General features: G+C 44.6%; 2 protein-coding genes across 5 annotated transcripts in view; one reads left to right on the top strand and one right to left on the bottom strand.

Moving 5' to 3' along the window:
* The window catches only part of MROH1 (maestro heat like repeat family member 1), a 127,909-nt gene extending 117,073 nt beyond the window's left edge, over positions 1–10,836 (bottom strand). For 3 of the 4 annotated variants that reach the window (XM_067467206.1, XM_067467209.1, XM_067467208.1), the window contains exon 1: positions 1,846–1,967. The gene's annotated coding sequence lies outside the window, so the exon portion shown is untranslated. Of the gene's footprint in view, positions 1–1,845; positions 1,968–10,773 lie in introns of those variants that run through there. The other variant, XM_067467207.1, reaches the window with a different exon arrangement.
* Positions 10,837–21,195: 10,359 nt separating this feature from the next.
* LOC132772906 (testis-specific serine/threonine-protein kinase 5-like) overlaps positions 21,196–21,814 on the top strand; it is a 30,207-nt gene continuing 29,588 nt past the window's right edge. The window contains exon 1 of the mRNA XM_060771748.2: positions 21,196–21,754. Coding sequence (XP_060627731.2) covers positions 21,551–21,754 — 204 coding nt within the window. The 5' untranslated portion in view covers positions 21,196–21,550. The remainder of the gene's footprint in view (positions 21,755–21,814) is intronic.

Genomic DNA, 21,814 nt, shown 5'->3' with positions numbered 1-21,814 from the left:
AATTATTGTATTGTTTTTAAGTGTTTTTTTGCACTACAAATATGATATATATATATATATATATATATATATATATATATATATATATATATATATATGTCATTGTGGTCTTGAAACAGTAAAGAACAATACCTACATTGCTAATAATAATAATAATAATAATATAGTAAATATATATTTTACATAGTAAGTCATTCATGTATTGAGTGACAATTCTAACATTGCTGAATATATATATATATATATATATATATATATATATATATATATATATATAATTAGTAAGTCATTGTGTGGAAATTATGGTCTCTATGAGTTGCATAACAATACTAACATTGTTGAAAACTATATATATATATATATATATATATACACACACACACACTTAAAACAGCAAGTCATTAGGAGAAAATTATGGTCTAGATACACTATAGAACAATTCCTACATTGCTGTAATAAATATTATTTATATATATATATATATATATATATATAGTAAGTGATTAGGGAGAAACTATGGTCATTATGTATTGTGTGACAATACTAACATTGCTGAAAATTATATATATGTGTGTGTGTGTGTGTGTGTGTAAGTCACTTCTTGCAGTTTCTCAAGTCCCACCTGACACGACAATATATATATATGTGTGTGTGTGTAAGTCATGGGGAAATTATGGTCTAGATACACTATAGAACAATACCTACGCTGCTGAAAATAGTAATTTTTACAATATAATAAATATTGTGTGACAATACTATCATTGCTGAATGTGTGTGTGTGTGTGTGTGTGTATGTATGTATATATCCACACTTAAAACAGTAAGTCATTAGGGAAAAATTGTGGTCTTTACACACTTTAGAACAGTGGTTCTCAACCTATGGGTCCCCAGGTGTTTTGACCTTCAACTCCCAGAAATCTCAGCCAGTTTACCAGCTGTTAGGATTTCTGGGAGTTGAAGGCCAAAACACCTGGGGACCCACAGGTTGAGAACCACTGCTTTAGAAGAACACTTAAGTCAATGTATTGTCGAAGGCTTTCATGGCTGGAATCACTAAGTTCTTGTGGGTTTTTTCGGGCTATAGGGCCATGTTCTAGAGGCATTCTCTCCTGACGTTTCACCTGCATCTATGGCAAGCATCCTCAGAGGTAGTGAGGTCTGTTGGAATTAGGACAATGGGTTTATATATCTGTGGAATGGCTGGGGTGGGGCAAAGAGCTCTTCCCTGCTGGAGCTGGGTGTGAATGTTTCAGCTGACCACCTTCATTAGCATTTGAAGGCCTGGCTGAGCCTGGGAAAATCTTCTGTTGAGAGGTGTTAATCTGTGCCTGGTTGTTTCCCCTCTGTTGTTTTGCTGTTGTAATTTTAGAGTTTTTTAATACTGGTAGCCAGATTGTGTTCATTTTCATGGTCTCCTCCTTTCTGTTGAAATGGTCCACATGCTGAAAAATAACATATATATATATATATATATATATATGCCATTGGGGAATATTATGGTCTAGATATAGAACAATACCTACATTGCTGAAAATAATAGTAATTATTATAATATAGTAATTAATATATATTTAAAATAGGAAGTCATTAGGTCATATATATATATATATTATTTCAAATAGTCAATTAGAGGGGAAAGTATGGTCTTTGTATACTGTGTAGAACAATACCTACATTGCTGAAAATTACACAAACACACACATACACAAATATATATACACAAACCAATAGGACTGAGTGCCAGAGAAGGCAAGAGTTTGGGGTGCAGCCCTATAACAGTCAAGGGGAAGGCCAAGGCTGGCCCAGGGACCCCCAAAGGGAAGGGAAAGGCCTTCTTCTCCTCACCTGAGCATCACCTCCTTCCTCTTCCTCCTCCTCAGGCGCCCTTCTTCCGGGCATTTAAGTCCCCGCCCTTCACCTGTCCCAGAAGGGGGCGTGGCACACCGGGAGCCCCGCCCCTTTCCTAAGTCCCAGCCCCGCCCCCTCTCAGCTGTCCTCTTCCCTCGCCCCGCCCCCTTTTCCCTCTATCACCGCCCCCTCGCCTCGCCTGAGATGTCCCTTAGAGCGACGAAAGTGTAGAGGCGATATACAAGCCGGATAGTTAGGGTTCATCATCTATTCCACTTTTCTGTCTCTGTGGTCTTTTCTCTTTGGCTCCGCCCCTTTCTCAGAGAGGCTTTTCACGTGACTCCGCCCCCTTCTGCTGGTTTCCAAACTCACAGAAGAGGGAAGCCCAATACGCATGCGTACTTCTCCCGAAGGGGAGGGGGCGGGTCTCGTGACCGAGCGAGGCGGCGGGAGAAAGGGGCTCTTTCTCTCTTTTGCGCAGGCGCAGACGCGCCTCTCCTTCCCTGAGGGAACATTAAGGGGGAAAGGGGGCGTGGCTCTTTCTCTCTCTCTCTTTTGCGCAGGCGCAGACGCGCGTCGCCTTCCCTGAGGGAACATTAAGGCTAGACTGTTTCCTCTCAAGACGCGTGTCAGTGGGCGTCACCTGAGAACGCGCAAAGGCGGGGAAAAAATAATTACTTTTATTATTATTATTATTATTATTCGTAGTAGTAATATACAGAATAATATTTAATAATATTTAATAATTAATAATATTTGATAATATTTAATAATATTTGATAACATTTGATAATATTTGATATTTAATAATATTTAATATTTAATAATATTTAATATTTACTAATATATAATAATTAATAATATTTAATAATATTTAATATTAACAATATTTAATATTTAATAATATTTAATAATATTTAATATTTAATAATATTTAATAATAATAATATTTAAGAATATTCAATATTTAATAATATTCAATATTTAAGAATATTTAAGAATATATAATATTTAAGAATATCATTATAATAGGGTTAATAATTATCACATAATTTATTACATTATATAATATAATATTACATAATTTATTATTACAATTTCTATTAGAATAATATTAATAATATTAATAATAATAAATAATAATAATATTTAATATTCAATAATAATTAATAATATTTAATAATTAATAATATTTAATAATATTTAATAATATTCAATATTTAATAATATTCAATATTTAAGAATATTTAATATTTAAGAATATATAATATTTAAGAATATCATTATAATAGGGTTAATGATTATCACATAATTTATTACATTATATAATATAATATTACATAATTATTACAATTTCTATTAGAATAATATTAATAATATTAATAATAATAATTAATATTAATAATAATTAATAATATAATAATAGTATTAATTATAACAAATTGATATTACATTATATAATATTACATAATTTATTACAATTACTATTAGTCAGAATAATATTAATAATATAATAATAGTATTTATAATAAATTGTTATTACATTATATAATATTGCAAAATTTATTACAATTACTATTAGTCAGAATAATATTAATACTATAATAATAGTATTAATTATAACATCATTATTACATTATATAATAATACATAATTTATTATTACTATTAGTCAGAATCATAATAATATTATAATAATAGTATTTATAATAAATTATTACATTATATAATATTACATAATTTATTACAATTACTATTAGTCAGAATAATATTAATAATATCATAATAATAGTAATAATTATAACAAACTGTAATAATTGTAACACACTGAAAGCCAAAACCAAGGTTGCAACATCTGTTATAGAACTCCAGTATGCTGATGACAACGTTGTCTATGCGCTTTCAGAAGAAAACCTACAAGCCACTCTCAACACCTTCGCAGAAGCATACAAGAACCTCGGCCTGTCATTTAACATCGGGAAAACCCAAGTCCTCTTCCAGCAGTCACCAGCTGATCCCTCTCCAATGCCAGAGATACAGCTTAATGGTGTAACACGGTGTACAAAATGTTGCCCATTTCCGCTCCCTTGGCAGCTACCTCTCCACCAAAGTCAACATCAACACTGAAATACAACACTGCCTGAGCTCTGCGAGTGCAGCATTTTTCCGAATGAAGCAGAGAGTGTTTGAGGACCGGGACATCTGTAGGGATAGCAAGGTGTTTGCTTATAAAGCTATTGTCCTCCCAACCCTGCTATATGCCTACGAAACGTGGACTGTCTACAGACATCAACATTGACACTGAAATGCAACACCACCTGAGATCTGCAAGTGCAGCATTTTTCCGAATGAAGCAGAGAGTGTTTGAGGACCATAGGGATACCAAGGTGCTTGTTTATAAAGCTATTGTCCTCCCAACCCTGCCATAAGCCTGTGAAACGTGGACTGTCTACAGACATCAACATTGAGACTTAAATACAACACCTCCTGAGCTCTGCGAGTGCAGCATTCTTCCGAATGAAACAGAGAGTGTTTGAAGACCAGAACATCCGTAGGGATACCAAAGTGTTTGTTTACAAAGCTATTGTCTTCCCAACCCTGCTATACGCCTACGAAACTTGGACTGTCTACAGACATCAACACTGACACTGAAATGCAACACCACCTGAGCTCTGCAAGTGCAGCATTTTTCCAAATGAAGCAGAGAGTGTTTGAGGACTGGGACATCTGTAGGGAGACCAAGGTGCTTGTTGATAAAGCCATTGTCCTCCCAACCCTGCTATATGCTGCAAAACGTGGACTGTCTACAGATGTCACATGCAACTCCTGGGACGATTCCATCAGCGCTGCCTCCGGAAAATCGTGCAGATCTCTTGGGAAGACAGGCGGGGAAATGAAGCAGAGAGTGTTTGAGGACTGGGACATCTGTAGGGATGCCAAAGTGTTTGCTTATAAAGCTATTGTCCTCCCAACCCTGCTATATGCCTACGAAACGTGGACTGTCTACAGACATCAACATTGACACTGAAATGCAACACCACCTGAGCTCTGCAAGTACAGAATTTTTCCGAATGAAGCAGAGAGTGTTTGAGGACCATAGGGATACCAGGGTGCTTGTTTATAAAGCTATTGTCCTCCCAACCCTGCCATACGCCTGTGAAACGTGGACTGTCTACAGATGTCAACATTGAGATTTAAAAACAACACCGCCTGAGCTCTGCGAGTGCAGCATTCTTCTGAATGAAGCAGAGAGTATTTGAGGACCGGGACATCCGTAGGCATACCAAAGTGTTTGTTTATAAAACTATTGTCCTCCCAACCCTACTATACGCTTACGAAACATGGACTGTCTACAGACATCACATGCAACTTTTAGAACGATCCCATCAGCACTGCCTCCGGAAAATCGTGCAAATCTCTTGGGAAGACAGGCGGGGAAATGAAGCAGAGAGTGTTTGAGGACCGGGACATCTATAGGGATACCAAGGTGCTTGCTTATAAAGTGATTGTCCTCCCAACCCTGTTATACGCCTGTGAAACGTGGACTGTCTACAGACGTCACATGCAACTTTTAGAACGATCCCATCAGCGCTGCCTTCGGAAAATCCTGCAAATCTCTTGGGAAGACAAGCGGACAAGTGTCAGCATGCTGGAAGAGGCAGCAAAGACCACCAGCATTGAAGCGATGGTCCTCCACCATCAAAATCAAATCATTTATTTCGGTCATTGACCAGCACAGGAAATAGTCCCATTTTCATACAAACTTGGTATGTTTGGTACATTAAAAATATAAATATAACTACTGAAGCACAAAGCACAAACAAAGACTACCAGCACTGAAGCGATGGTCCTCTGCCATTAACTCCGCTGGACCGGCCACGTTGTCCGGATGCCTGACCACTGTCTCCCAAAGCAGTTGATCTACTCTGAACTCAAGAATGGAAAACTGAATGTTGGTGGACAGGAAAAGAGATTGAAAGATGGGCTCAAAGCCAACTTCAATAACTCTGGCATAGACACTGAGAACAAGAGAGATATTGACAAGCTGGAATGTGTCCAGAGGAGAGCGACTAAAATGATCAAAGGTCTGGAGAACAAGCCATATGAGGAGCGGCTTAATGAGCTGGGCATGTTTAGCCTGAAGAAGAGAAGGCTGAGAGGGGATATGATAGCCATGTATAAATATGTGAGAGGAAGCCACAGGGAGGAGGAGGGAGCAAGCTTGTTTTCTGCTTCCCTGGAGACTAGGGTCTGGAGAACAAGCCCCATGAGGAGCGGCTTAAGGAGCTGGGCATGTTTAGCCTGAAGAAGAGAAGGCTGAGAGGGGATATGATAGCCATGTATAAATATGTGAGAGGAAGCCACAGGGAGGAGGAGGGAGCAAGCTTGTTTTCTGCTTCCCTGGAGACTAGGGTCTGGAGAACAAGCCCCATGAGGAGCGGCTTAAGGAGCTGGGCATGTTTAGCCTGAAGAAGAGAAGGCTGAGAGGGGATATGATAGCCATGTATAAATATGTGAGAGGAAGCCACAGGGAGGAGGAGGGAGCAAGCTTCCTTTCTGCTTCCCTGGAGACTAGGACGCAATGGAGGAATGGCTTCAAACTACAAGAGAGGAGATTCCACCTGAACATGAGGAAGAACTTCCTGACTGTGAGAGCCGTTCAGCAGAGGAACTCTCTGCCCCGGAGTGTAGTGGAGGCTCCTTCTTTGGAAGTTTTTAAACAGAGGCTGGATGGCCATCTGTCAGGGGTGATTTGAATGCAATATTCCTGCTTCTTGGCAGAATGGGGTTGGACTGGATGGCCCAGGAGGTCTCTTCCAACTCATTGATTCTATGATTCTATGGGAAGCCCTGGCCCTTGAGCGTTCCAGTTGGAGGTCAGCTGTGACCAGCAGTGCTGCAGAATTTGAAGAAGCATGAACGGAGGGCGAAAGAGAGAAACGTGCCAAGAGGAAGGTGCGTCAAGCCAACCCCGACCAGGACCACCTTCCATTTGGAATCCGATGCCCTCACTATGGGAGATGATACAGATCAAGAATCGGGCTCCACAGCCACATTGGATTGTCCTACTCGGACAACGAGGGATCACCTAAGTAAGTCAGTAAAGTAAGCTTGCTACAAGCCTTCTCCTGTCTTGGACTCCACGGTGATTTCTACATAATGCAGGTACAGCAAAACAGTGGCACAAATACAGACACATGAAGGGCAGAGGGTGGTTGGCCACATGGCTAGTGTGAGACACACTGGGCTGAGTCACCAGTCTCATGACGAGGAGGGATGGCTTGTGACTCACTCTCCTCCGCCAGGGCTAAGCGTGCTTTGAAACCTTTAAAGAATGAGACTCAGCCAAACCTTCAGGCAGTTTAAATTCCAAGGGACCCCCAAAGGGCATCCAGTCCAACCCGATTCGTTCAGGGAGGAAGGCACAATCCAAGCCCTCCCGACAGACGACCATCCAGCCTTTGCTTAGAATTCCCTAGAGAAGGAAACTCGACCAAACCTTAAGGCAGTTTGAATTCCACTAGAGTTTGAAAGGGGTCCCCAAAGGCCATCCAGTCCAACCCTATTCATTCAGGGAGGAATCCAAGCCCTCCCGATAGATGGCCATCCAGCCTTTGCTTTGAAACCTTTAAAGAAAGAGACTCAGCCAAACCTTCAGGCAGTTTAAATTCTAAGGGACCCCCAAAGGACATCTAGTCCAAGCCCATTCTTCCAAACAGGAGGACACAATCCAAGCTCTCCCGACAGATGGCCATCCAGCCTTTGCTTCGAATTCTCTAGAGAAGGAAACTCGACCAAACCTTAAGGTAGTTTGAATTCCACTAGAGTTTGGAAGGGGCCCCCAAAGGCCATCCAGTCCTACCCTATTCGTTCAGGGAGGAAGGCACAATCCAAGCCCTCCCAACAGATGGCCATCCAGCCTTTGCTTCGAATTCTCTAGAGAAGGAAACTCTACCAAACCTTAAGGCAGTTTGAATTCCACTAGAGTTTGGAAGGGCCCCCCAAAGGCCATCCAGTCCAACCCGATCCGTTCAGGGAGGAAGGCACAATCCAAGCCCTCCCGACAGATGGCCATCCAGCCTTTGCTTAGAATTCTCTAGAGAAGGAAACTCTACCAAGCCTTAAGGCAGTTTGAATTCCACTAGAGTTTGGAAGGGGTCCCCAAAGGCCATCCAATCCAACCCTATTCATTCAGGGAGGAATCCAAGCCCTCCCGACAGATGGCCATCCAGCCTCTGCTTTGAAACCTTTAAAGAATGAGACTCAGCCAAATCTTCAGGCAGTTTAAATTCTAAGGGACCCCCAAAGGACATCCAATCCAAGCCCATTCTTCCAAACAGGAGGACACAATCCAAGCCCTCCCGACAGATGGCCATCCAGCCTTTGCTTAGAATTCCCTAGAGAAGGAAACTCGATCAAGCCTTAAGGCAGTTTGAATTCCACTAGAGTTTGGAAGGGGCTCCCAAAGGCCATCCAGTCCAACCCGATTCGTTCAGGGAGGAAGGCACAATCCAAGCCCTCCCAACAGATGGCCATCCAGCCTTTGCTTAGAATTCTCTAGAGATGGAAACTACCAAACCTTAATGCAGTTTGAATTCCACTAGAGTTTGGAGGGGTCCCCCAAAGGCCATCCAGGCCAACCCAATTCGTTCAAGGAGGAAGGCACATTCCAAGCCCTCCTGACAGATGGCCATCCAGCCTCTACTTAGAAACATTTAAAGAATGAGATTCAGCCAAACGTTCAGGCAGTTTAAATTCTACTCTAGTTCAAAGGGACCCCAAATGTCATCCAGTCCAACCCCATTCTTCCAAGCAGGGGGACACAATCCAGTCCCTCCCGACAGATGGCCATTCTGCCTCTGCTTTGAAACCTTTAAAGAATGAGACTCAGCCAAACGTTCAGGCAGTTTAAATTCTAAGGGATCCCCAAAGGGCATCCAGTCCAGCGCCATTCTTCTAAGCAGGAGGATACAATCCAAGCGCTCCCAACAGATGACCATCCAGCTTCTGCTTAGAATCCTCCTGAGAAGGTGACTCAACCAGTCCCCCAGGTAGTTTATATTCCACTAGAGTTGGAAGGGATCCCCAAAGGTCATATAGTCCAACCCTATTTTTCCAAGCAGGAAGACACAATCCAATCCCTCCCAACAAATGGCCATCCAGTTTCTGACAACTCTAGAGAAGGCAACTCAGCCAGCCAAACTTCCAGGTAGTTTACATTCCACTAAAGTCAGAAGGAGCCCCTAAAGGCCATCCAGTCCAACCCTATTCTTTCAGGGAGGAAGACACAATCCAAACCGTCCCGACAGATGGCCATCCAGCCTCTGCTTAGACAATTCTAGAAGAGGAGACTCAACCAGACCTCCAGGTAGTTTATGTTCCACTAGAGTTGGAAGGGACCCCCAAAGGGCATCTAGTCTAATCTCCACCGGCTATGCAGGGAGATACAGTCCAATCCCTCCCAACAGATGGCCATCCAGCCTCTGCTTTGAAACCTTTAAAGAAGGAGACTCAGCCAAACCTTCAGGCAGTATAAATTCTAAGGGACTCCCAAAGGGCATCCAGTCCAACCCCATTCTTCCAAGTAGGAGGACACAGTCCAAGCCCTCTCAACAGATGGCCATTCAGCTTCTACTTAGAAACGTTCAAAGAATGAGACTCAGCCAAACTTTCAGGCAGTTTAAATTCTAAGGGACCCCCAAAGGGCATGCAGTCCAACCCTATTCGTTCAGGGAGGAAGACCATTGCCAAACAGCTCTAAGTGTCAAGATGTCCCTTCTATTTAGTCAATTAAAAACCTTATAATCATAGAATCCTGGAGTTGGAAGTGACCCCCAAAGGCCATCCAGCCCAATCTCCTTCGGCCAGGGAGGAAGACACAATCCAACCCCTCCTGACAGATGGCCATCCAGTCTCTGCTCAGACAACTCTGGGCAGATTCCCAGGCAGTTTATATTCATTAGAGTTGGAAGGGACCCCCAAAGGCCATCCAGTCCAACCTCTCTCCTCTAGGGAGGAAGGCACAATTCTACTGAAATATAAAGTACTTGGAGGTCTGATTGAGTCTCCTTCTCTGGAGGAGTCTAAGCAGAGGCTGGGTGGCCATCTGTTGAGAGGGTTTGGATTGTGCCTTCCTCCCTGGAAGAAAGAGGTTGGACTGGATGGCCTTTGGGGGTCCCTTCCAAATCTAGAGAATATAAACTGCCTGGACATCTGATTGAGTCTCCTTCTCTAGAATTGTTTAAACAGAGGCTGGATGGCCATCTGTTGGGAGGGCTTGGATTGTGTTTTCCTCCCTGGAAGAATGTGGTTGGAATGGATGGTCTTTGGGGGGGGGGTGCCTTCCAAATCTAGAGAATATAAACTGCCTGGATATCTGATTGAGTCTCCTTCTCTAGAATTGTCTGAGCAGAGTCTGTATGGCCATCTGTTGGGAGGGATTGGATTGCGCCTTCCTCCCTGGCTGAAGGGGGTTGGACTGGATGACCTTTGGAGGTCACTTCCAACTCTAGGATTCTATGATTATGAGATGTTTAATTGATTAAGTAGAAGGGACATCTTGACAGCCTAGAGCTGTTTGGCAATGGTCTCCTTCTCTGGACAGTCTTCCAAACCAGGCTGGACATCTCCCGATGCAAGGGATGCTCTAGCAAGCTGAGCATAATGGGGCTGGACTGGATGGCCTCAGGGGTCCCCTCCTAATTCTGTGACACTGTGATGGCTCTCCATCTCTTCCCCCAAAACTGGAAAGCCTGATCTATAGTATATAGCCGTTTATGCAACTACCTTGAGATGATTGGGACTTGGCTGAGTCTGCAGCCCAAGAGGAAAACACAACAAGGACTCCCCCCCTCTCTATTTCTCTGTCAAAGATACAGGTTAGATTCCTGCCTAGAGCAAAAGCATGCACCTGTTTCTCACCCACCTCCATATAAAAAGGGAGCTCCAGCCGCCGGTCTCAGATCCAGAGGAGAGGGAGCCCGGACAATGCAAAACAGGCCGCTGCCCTTGCTCTTTTGCAGCCCCTGTTCTCTCCGCTGGCCCAAATCCAGCTGGAAGGACGCGAGACTATTTTGTGCTCATTCAGCCCCAGCAAGAGCCTCCTTCGCCCAAAATATTTAATTATCTGCTTGCTCTTTTCCAGCTCTAAAAGGAAGGCAGGCTAGCACTGCATTTGGCTTGCAGACTTGGCTCTCTGCAGGAGCTGAAGGAGGCAAATGCAATGTTTGTTGCAGGAAAACTAGAATGGAACCTGGAAGAGTTGGAAGGGACCCAAAGGTCATCCAAACCAACCCCTTCTGCCTAGGTTGGAGGAAGTCAAAAGCTGTTGCAATCCAGAGTAGAGAATGAGGCCTAAGATAACTATCCACCACACTTGGCTGTGAAAAACAATCCTTTTTTATTGAAGAAAAATGGTTACAAAATAAAGGAAAAATGCAAGTCAAAAGCCACAGCAAAATCAGCAAACATGAATTTAAATGGACAAAAACAAAACCCAAAGCCACACTGTAAAATACTGGTACCTGTTAGCAATCCACTAACTGTACTTGATATCCTAGAAATCTTCCCAAACTATGGCCAGGGAACCGGGAGAACTGTCAAGGTCTTCATCAATTCTGAAACGATGCCTGAACTGAGGGAATCAGCCCGGCGTATTGCAATTAAAACTCAAGAATCGGTTCCGTGAACCGCCCTTCTGTTTTGAAACCAATGTTTTTAATTCTTGAATTTGGGAGGATCGACGCAAACTGAGTGTTTTATTTCTGTCTTCCCAAATTTGGCTCCTGTTGTCATTACAGTTACCAGGTGCAGAAGGGAGGGAAAGTTCAAGGTCTCCCTCTGCAACATTCTCATTAACACTGGTACTTTCATTTTCCAAATCTACAGAAGTTCCTTCCTCACTAATTTCAGGAACATTGGCATTTTCCAAACCTACAGCAGATTCTTCCTCACTAATTTCAGGAGCATTGGCATCAAAAGGTACATTTCCACTAGCATCAGTAAATATACTTTCATTAGCATCAGGAGGAACAAACAGAGAATCAGGTTCAAGTTCAAACTCAGGCTGAACCCCAACAAAAGCCATCAACCAATTAAACAAAAACAGAGACAAAGCCAGCGGACCTGATGGGATCCCTGCCCTTCAGTACTATCTTGAAGAACTTCCTGACTGTGAGAGCCGTTCAGCAGTGGAACTCTCTGCCCTGGAGTGTGGTGGAGGCTCCTTTTTTGGAAGTTTTTAAACAGAGGCTGGATGGCCATCTGTCAGGGGTGATTTTAATGCAATATTCCTGCTTCTTGACAGGGGGTTGGACTGGATAAAGGCCCATGAGGTCTCTTCCAACTCTTTGATTCTATGATTCTATCCAATCGAAGCTCTCTCGACAGATGGACATTGTTGCACTCTGGGACAGGAAAAGCCCTCTGACTTTAAACACCACACATTGAATAGGAAAACAACCATTTTATTGGAAATAATTAAAAAGCAGCAAAGTAAAAAAGCACTTTAAAGAAATAGGTAAATCCAATTAGGTAAGAAGATAAGCAGGAACAAAATAGTCCAGGGTAAAGTTCAGCAAAGTCCATGAAAACAAAGTCCACACTTCTCTAATATAATCCAGAAAACCAGGAAACATTCATCCAAGGCATGCAGTCATAAAATCCAAGAATCGAAACCATGAAATAAGAAATACTTAAGCATGAATCTTCCAAGCTAGGCTTCCATGAAACAAGGACAAGAACTTAACTTGATTCCAAACGATGCTTCATCTGGCTACATTTCCCATACTTGAGACTTGTATCCCCTCATTAAGCTATCCCAAGCGCTCAGAAATTGGTTTCGCTTTAGTTGAGATTCCCTTATCTGTTTCTGTTGGAGCCTGGCATAACGCCAAAGCCACTGTTCGGTCTGCCTGTTTTCACTAATCTCCTGCCATCTATCTATTTGCTCATAACTTTTGCAGCTAGGCCAGGTGCCGAGTTGTTTTCAAGCCCCAAATCCTGGGAACTCTCTGGTGCTAAATCCATAAATACAGTAATTACTCCATAACTGTTGGGGTTCAGCCTGGGTCTGAACCTGAACCTGAACCCGATTCTCTGATTGTATTTCCTGATGCTACTGAAAATGTATTTCCTGATGCTAATGGCAATGTATTTCCTGATGCTAATGAAAATGTTGATTCTGAGGTCAGTGTAGAAGAAACTCCTGCAGGCTTGGAAAGTGAAAGTACACATTCTCGTGAGAATGTTTCAGAGCCAAGCAGTGATAGCTCTCCAGAGCAGCTAACACCTGGGATTCTTAATGAGGATAGAAGAGGACAGATTTGGCAAAACAGGGGTGAATCGCAGAGTCTGCGAAGGTCAGCCAGATTGAAAGAAAAAGAAACAAGGGCTTCAAAGCCTGGAGGTGTGTCACGAAACAGATTCCTCGGCTTTAAGTGGCTCTCGCCGGGTTGACTTTTTAGATCAGGCATTGTTTTAGACTGAGGCATTACCTTGGTAGATCTCCCATTTCCCGTGGCCTTCATCCCAAGAGGCTTCTAGTGCTCCAAGTACGGTTAGTGGATTGCTAACAGGTTCCAGGATTTTACAGTGTTGCTTTTGATTTTTTTATCTAATTCATGGATATTTCTGATTGCTGATTTTTACTGTGGCTTTTTGACTTTTCATTTTCTTCTGTTTTGTAACCATTTTTCATCAATAAAAAGGAATTGATTTTTCCCACAGTCAAGTGTGGTGGATTGTTGTCTTGGGGTCTCGTTTCCTGCTCTGGGTTGCAACAATAACGTTACTGTGTATTGAACTGCTTTTTCTGTCGATTTGTTGTCAAACATGATGTTTTGGTGCTCAATTTGTAAAATCATAATGTAATTTGACGTTTAATAGGCTTTTCTTGAATCCCTCCTGATTATCCAACATTTTCGCTTATCCAACGTTCTGCTTATGTTGGATAAGCAAGACTCTACTGTATAAATTGATTTTGTTCCACAATTCCTAACTGACTCTATGACAAAAACATGGGCAAAGTTTATTAAACTGGCCAGACTTTGTTTTTGAGGGCCATCCTACAGCAGCTTTTCAGTGAATGTCTCATCATTGAGTCTCAACCCATTAAACAAAGATGAAACCTCTGGAACAGAACGACTTTCAAAGTCAGGACCGGACAATTAAACACGAATAACAATTTCAAACCAGGAACAGAACATTTTTTCAAATGTTGTGACATAGTGTTATTAAGGGATTATGGGAACTGCAACCCAACAGCCCTTGTGCCATTGCGGTTGCGGCAAAGATTAAAGGATATTTTAACACCAGACATCATTGTGTCTCAATTCAAGCCCCACACACCAGACTATTGTTTTTAATATTAATGATGTTTAATATTGTTTTAATATTTGTATATTGCATATGTTAAGTTGTATTGTAATCCTTTTAATTGTGAGCCTTTTTGAGTCTCCGTATGGAGAGAGAAGGCGAGATATAAATATAAACATAATAATAACAATAATAATAATAACACTAAGGCCTGATTCTTGCAGCCCAGGAGCAAACCATCAGAACAAATGCATATAAGGCCAGGATTGAAAAATCAGCAGATGACCCAAAATGCCGACTATGCAAGAAAGCTGATAAATAAATAATAATAATAATAATAATAAAACTTTATTTATACCCCGCTACCATCTCCCCAAGGGACTTGGTGCAGCTTATATGAGGCCGAGCCCAAAGTACATCAACAGTAAAAGCAATAAGAAAACAATCAATACAACAGCTTGGGTGTGATCCTGGATTCATCATTGAGCCTGGATCCCCAGGTTTCGGCGGTGACCAGGGGAGCATTTGCACAGCTTAGGCTCGTGCGCCAGCTGCGCCCGTACCTCGGGAAGTCTGACTTGGCCACGGTAGTACACGCTCTGGTCACATCCCGTCTGGACTACTGCAATGCTCTCTACGTGGGGCTGCCCTTGAAGACGGCCTGGAAGCTTCAGCTAGTCCAGCGCGCGGCAGCCATGTTACTAACAGGAGCGGGACGCAGGGAGCACACAACGCCCTTGTTGTTCCAGCTCCACTGGCTGCCGATCTGCTACCGGGCCCAATTCAAGGTGCTGGTATTGGCCTACAAAGCCCTAAACGGTTCCGGCCCAAAATACCTGTCTGACCGCATCTCGGCCTACGAGCCCACGAGGACCTTGAGATCGTCTGGGGAGGCCCTTCTCTCGATCCCGCCTGCCTCACAGGCACGCCTGGCGGGGACGAGGGATAGGGCCTTCTCGGTGGTGGCCCCCCGGCTGTGGAACACCCTCCCTGTAGACATCAGACAGGCGCCCTCCCTTATGGCATTCCGCAAGAGCCTAAAGACGTGGTTATTTGAGAAGGCGTTTGACTAAGTGCTACAACAATTGGCAATGATGATTGGAACGGAATATGGATAACGAAATTGGCTTATGATTCTACGATGAGACGGCGCGGATGATTTAGTGTAATTGTATTATTGATAGTCATGTTGATATTTTGTTGTGATATTCCCTTATTGTAAACTGTTTTTATATGTTGTACACCGCCGTGAGTCGCCCTAGGGCTGAGAACGGCGGTCTACAAATACAGTAAATAAATAAATAAATAAAATAAAATAAATATCATAAACAAAAGTAAACAATAGAACGATAACAACAAGCATTTAAAACCGATGGCTGGGCCAAATGTAATAATTTAAAATTTAAAAAATAATGCTGGACATGAACAAGGTAGGATAGAGTTTTCAGGTAGAGATGGGGCGCGCAGACAATCCTAAATCAATGATAAAGTGCATTTAGGGACATATTGCTGAGGGTATTTCCTTATTCTGGGAAGGCACACTGGAATAGCCACGTTTTCAGGCTCCTCCTAAAGACTGCCAGAGTTGGAGCATGTCTGATTTCCCTGGGGAGCGGGTTCCAGAGTCGAGGGGCCACCACCAAGAAGGCCCTCTCTCTCTCGAGATATTGACAAGCTGGAATGTGTCCAGAGGAGGATGACTAAAATGATCAAGGGTCTGGAGAACAAGCCCTATGAGGAGCGGCTTAGGGAACTGGGCATGTTTAGCCTGAAGAAGAGAAGGCTGAGAGGAGATATGATGAGAGCCATGTATAAATATGTGAGAGGAAGCCACAGGGAGGAGGAGGGAGCAAGCTTTCTTTCTGCTTCCTTGGAGACTAGGACGCAAGGGAACAATGGCTTCAAACTACAAGAGAGGAGATTCCATCTGAACATTAGGAAGAACTTCCTGACTGTGAGAGCCGTTTAGCAGTGGAACTCTCTGCCCCGGAGTGTGGTGGAGGCTCCTTCTTTGGAAGCTTTTAAGCAGAGGCTGGATGGCCATCTGTCAGGGGTGATTTGAATGCAATATTCCTGCTTCTTGGCAGAATGGGGTTGGACTGGATGGCCCAGGAGGTCTCTTCCAACTCTTTGATTCTATGATTCTATGATTCATCCCCACTAATTGTGCCTGCAATACAAGTGGGAGCATGAGCAGGGCCTCTCCAGATGATCGAAGTGATCGTGTGGGTTTGTACACAGAAGTGCGGTCACGCAGGTAGGCGGGTCCCAAACTGTTCAGGGCTTTGTAGGTAAGAACTTGCACCTTGAATTGGGACCGGAAGATGAACGGCAGCCAGTGGAGCTTCTTAAACAGGAGGGTTGACCGCTCCCTGTAAGAAGCACCTGTTAGTAACCTGGCTGCCGCCTGTTGTACCAATTGAAATTTCCAGGGTTGAAATGAAACCCTGGACGATATCTGCTGCAAGAAAATCGCACAGACGGACTACAAACAGAGGCACAACTCTGTGGCCAAATGATTCACTGGAACTTATGTCACAAGTGCCACCTGCCAGTAGTTAAGAATTGGTAAAGGGATCACTAACCTGAAAAGGGAATGGACAATGAACACGCAAAAAATACTGTGGGACTTTCGAATCCAGACTGACAAAGTTTTGGAACACAATACACCAGAAATCACAATGGTGGAAAAGGAAAAAGTTTGGATGATTGATGTCACCATTCTATGTGACAGCCAAATTGACAAAAAACAACAGGAAAAACTCAGCCGCTATCAAGACCTCAAAATCGAACTGCAAAGACTCTGGCATAAACCAGTACAGGTGGTCCCAGTGGTCAATGGCACACTGGGTGCCATGCCAAAAGATCTCAGCTGGCATTTGGAAACAATAAATATTGACAAAATCACGATCTGTCAATTGCAAAAAGCCGCCTGACTTGGATCTGCGCGCATCATTCATAAATACATCACACAGTCCTAGACGTTTGGGAAGGGTTCGACTTGTGATTTTGTGATACGAAATCCAGCATATATATATATCGTGTTTGCTGTGACATACTGTGTTTTTGTATCGATAATAATAATAATAATAAACAGAACAAATGGCAGCTTTCTGATTGTGACTGGATCACAACTCCCATCAGCTCTATAATAATAATAACGCTTTATTTGTACCCCGCTACCATCTCCCCAAGGGACTCGGTGCAGCTTGCATGAGGCCGAGCCCAAATACGACAATACACACAATAATAACAACAATACAAGCAATTAAAATAAAAATCATGGACAATAAGATATGCAACATTAACAATAAGACAACACCCCTCCCAAATTGGGAGGGATAGCCAATAGTCCAGAGGACAGGAGCAGAATTCAAAACGATCTTGACAGATTAGAGAGATGAATGGCCAAAACTAACAAAATGAAGTTCAACAGTGACAAATGCAAGATACTCCACTTTGGCAGAAAAAATGAAATGCAAAGAGACAGAATGGGGGACAGTGCCTGGCTGGAGAGCAGTACGTGTGAAAAAGATCTTGGAGTCCTCGTGGGGAGGAAGGGGAACATGAGCCAGGAATGTGATGTGGCGGCAAAAAAAGCCAATGGGATTTTGGCCTGCATCAATAGGAGCCTAGTGTCTAGATCTAAGGATGTCATGCTACCCCTCTATTCTGCTTTGGTTAGACCACATCTGGAATATTGTGTCCAATTCTGGGCACCACAATTCAAGAGAGATATTGACTCTAAGCTGGAATGTGTCCAGAGGAGAGCGACTAAAATGATCAGGGTCTGGAGAACAAGCCCTATGAGGAGCGGCTTAAGGAGCTGGGCATGTTTAGCCTGAAGAAGAGAAGGCTGAGAGGAGATATGATGAGAGCCATGTATAAATATGTGAGAGGAAGCCACAGGGAGGAGGGAGCAAGCTTGTTTTCTGCTTCCCTGGAGACTAGGACGCAATGGAACAATGGCTTCAAACTACAAGAGAGGAGATTCCATCTGAACATGAGGAAGAACTTCCTGACTGTGAGAGTCGTTAAGCAGTGGAACTCTCTGCCCCGGAGTGTGGTGGAGGCTCCTTCTTTGGAAGCTTTGAAGCAGAGGCTGGATGGCTATCTGTGAGGGGTGATTTGAATGCAATATTCCTGCTTCTTGGCAGAATGGGGTTGGACTGGATGGCCCATGAGGTCTCTTCCAACTCTTTGATTCTATGATTCTATGATTCTACACAATTAAAACTGTGGGAAGGCCAAATGTAAAATTAAAATTGAAAGTAATGCTGGAGCATGGGCGAAAAGGTGGTAGTGGCGTTTGTGGAAAACATACAAGCCGACTTAAAATGTAAAGTGCTTTGGAGGACAAAGTGCTATGGGATCATTATTCTGGGAAGGCACACTGGAACAACCACATCTTCAAACTCCTCCTAAAGACTGCCAGAGTTGGGGCCTGCCTGATGTCCCTAGGGAGTGAGTTCCAGAGTCGAGGGGCCACCACCGAAAAGGCCCTCTCTCTCGTCCCCATCAATCGCACCTGCGATGCTGGTGGGATCGAGAGCAGGGCCTCTCCAGATGATCCAAGAGAGGTCTCTTGATTCGGAAAGCAGGAGATGTAATCCAGCATCTGGACGGGGTTACACTCCCCCTGAAGCCACAGGTCCGTAGCTTGGGAGTCCTCCTGGACTCATCGCTCACGCTTGAGGCTCAGGCGTCGGCGGTGGCCAGGAGGGCTTTTGCACAACTGAGACTTGTGCGCCAGCTACGACCGTACCTCGCTAAGGCTGATCTGGCCGGGGTGGTCCACGCCTTAGTCACCTCCAGACTGGATTACTGCAATGCGCTCTACGTGGGGCTGCCCTTGAAAATGGCTCGGAAACTCCAATTGGTCCAACGGGCAGCAGCCAGGATGTTAACTGGGGCCCACTACAGAGAGAGGTCAACCCTCCTGTTTAAGGAGCTCCACTGGCTGCCGTTTATTTTCCGAGCCCAATTTAAGGTGCAGGTGCTTACCTACAAAGCCCTGAACGGTTTGGGACCACCCTACCTGCGTGACCGTATCGTCTACGAACCCACACGTTCACTCCGGTCATCTGGAGAGACCCTGCTCGTGATCCCGCCCACGTCACAAGCGCGCTTGGTGGGGACACGAGACAGGGCCTTCTCTGTGGTGGCCCCCCGCCTCTGGAATGCCCTCCCGAAAGACCTCAGACAAGCCCCTACATTGGCAGTCTTCAGAAAGAATTTGAAAACCTGGCTGTTCCGATGTTCCTTTTCAGACTAGGAACCCCAGTACCAAATCCCAGAAGCACTTTAGTCAGAACCAAGACCACCGCACACCGCACACCGCACTTATATTATAATCCCATATCCCTCCGACACATCAGCACTTTTAATCCTGTACCCCTACTCTGGCCGGCTCAGTTTTAATAATGTCTTGTTGTACTGCTATTGTTTATTTATTTATTTATTTATTTGCTTCATTTTTATACCGCATTTTTCAGCCTAATTCGGCGACTCAATGCGGTTTACAATGCAATTTATATAACAATAACAATTAGATTAAAACACAACATACACGACAGACAATACAAGACAAGACAACATAGTCATCAACGCCTCAGTAAAAATCAGATTCCGTTCTCATAATCCTTCTACCGTTCCTTTGTTCATTTATACCGTCTTCATGAGTTCAGTTGCCTTGTTGGCCGAACGCCTGTTCATAGAGCCACGTCTAGACCTTCCTCCCGAACTCCAGAAATGAAGGGGCCTGCCTGATGTCTACGGGTAGGGCATTCCACAGCCGAGGGGCCACCACTGAGAAGGCCCTGTCCCTCGTCCCCGCCAGCCGCGCCTGCGATGCAGGCGGGACCGAGAGCAGGACCTCCCCGGACGATCTTAAAATCCTCGTCGGTTCATAGGTGGAGATGTGTTCGGAGAGGTAAGCAGGGCCAGAACCGTTTAGGGCTTTATAGGCTAAAGCCAGCACCTTGAATTGTGCCCGGTAGCGGATTGGCAGCCAGTGGAGCTGGCTCAGCAGAGTGCCGCTCCCGTTAGCAACCTGGCCACCGAGCGCTGGACCATCTGAAGCTTCCGGGCAGTCTTCAAGGGCAACTCCACGTAGAGCGCATTGCAGTAATCAATCCGGGATGTAACCAGAGCGTGGACTACCGTGGCCAAGTAAGACTTCCCAAGGTACAGGTGCAACTGGCGCACAAGTTTGAGTTGTGCAAATGCTCCCCTGGACACCGCCGAAACTTGGGGTTCCAAGCTTAGCGAAGAGTCCAGGATCACACCCAAGCTGCGAACGTGCATCTTCAGGGGAAGTGTAACCCCGTCTAACACAGGCTGTAACCCTATACCCTGTTCGGCCTTTCGACTGACCAGGAGTGCCTCTGCCTTATCTGGATTCAATTTCAATTTGTTCGCCCTCATCCAGTCCGACACAACGGCCAAGCAGCGGTTCAGGACTTGGACAGCCTCCTTAGTAGTAGGTGGGAAGGAGTGACAGAGTTGGACGTCATCTGCGTACAGATAACACCACACCCCGAAACTCCGGATGATCTCTCCCAACGGCTTCATGTAGATGTTAAATAACATGGGGGACAGTATTGAGCCCTGCGGGACCCCACAAGACAATGGTTGTGAGGTAGAGCAGTTCTTGTTCTTGCTTAACTGTTTTATTTGCTAAGTACTGTATTGTTGTATTGTTGTATTGTGTGGGCTTCGGCCTGTTGTAAGCTGCATCGAATCCCTTGGGAGATGCTAGCGGGGTACAAATAAAGTTATAATAATAATAATAATAATAATAATAATAATCTGACATGGTGGGCGACAATGAATGACATCTGCAAGACAGATCTGGCCTTGAGTTGGACACATGTGCCGTAGAGAGATAGGCTTAGTGGACAGACACCAACCTGATGCTGCAGGGTGGTTTGTGGAGGTGGTCCCGACACCACTGACCGCTGTGGTTGGCCGCAATGGGTGGCCGAAGTCCTCTTCCCCCTCTTCCCTCCCTCCTCTCCGAGGCCCGAGGTTCTAAAACTGGTTGTTATGCCTCGGTTCTAGAAGGGAGCCTTCGGAACGCTTGTCACTGTGGAAACTCCTCCGTCCAAGGAGCAACAAGGAACCCTCCGCTCTGGCCATTCCCCTCGCCCGGCCCGTTGGCGCCAGCGACCAAAGGAAAAGATGCGAAGGGTGCTGTGCTGAGAGAGAGAAGAGACGGACAGGCAGACGGAGCGAGAGACGGACAGAGAGAGGTTGGCAGGGTTGGCGTCAACGGTTGGGTGCCTTCCTCCCCTCGGCAGGGCTGATGTGTCGGCCTGGACCAGGGCTCCACCGGCACGGTCTCGGCTGCGGCCCCGGCTCTCGGCCGCCCTTCCTTTAGCCAGGCCATGAAGAGCTTCACGAAGCGAGAGGCGGACCGGAGGACGTTCCTGGAGCAGGTTCGGGAGAGCAAGGAGAACGGCTACCTGCTCTCCTCCAAGAAGATAGGCTCCGGAGCCTTCTCCAAGGTCTACCTGGGGTACGCCACCCAAGAGAAGATGATGCAGAACTACAAGCTGGCCTCCGACCTCCGCAGCAAGCGGCACTCCATGGTACGAGGACCCAGATGTCAGAAGTACTCTTCAAACTTTATAAAAAGCATTTAAAAGATT

This window comes from Anolis sagrei, chromosome 4 (assembly GCF_037176765.1).
Source record: "Anolis sagrei isolate rAnoSag1 chromosome 4, rAnoSag1.mat, whole genome shotgun sequence".
Classification (NCBI taxonomy): domain Eukaryota; kingdom Metazoa; phylum Chordata; class Lepidosauria; order Squamata; family Dactyloidae; genus Anolis; species Anolis sagrei.
Note: the sequence above shows the minus strand (reverse complement) of the source record. Positions and strands in the feature narration are given on the sequence as shown.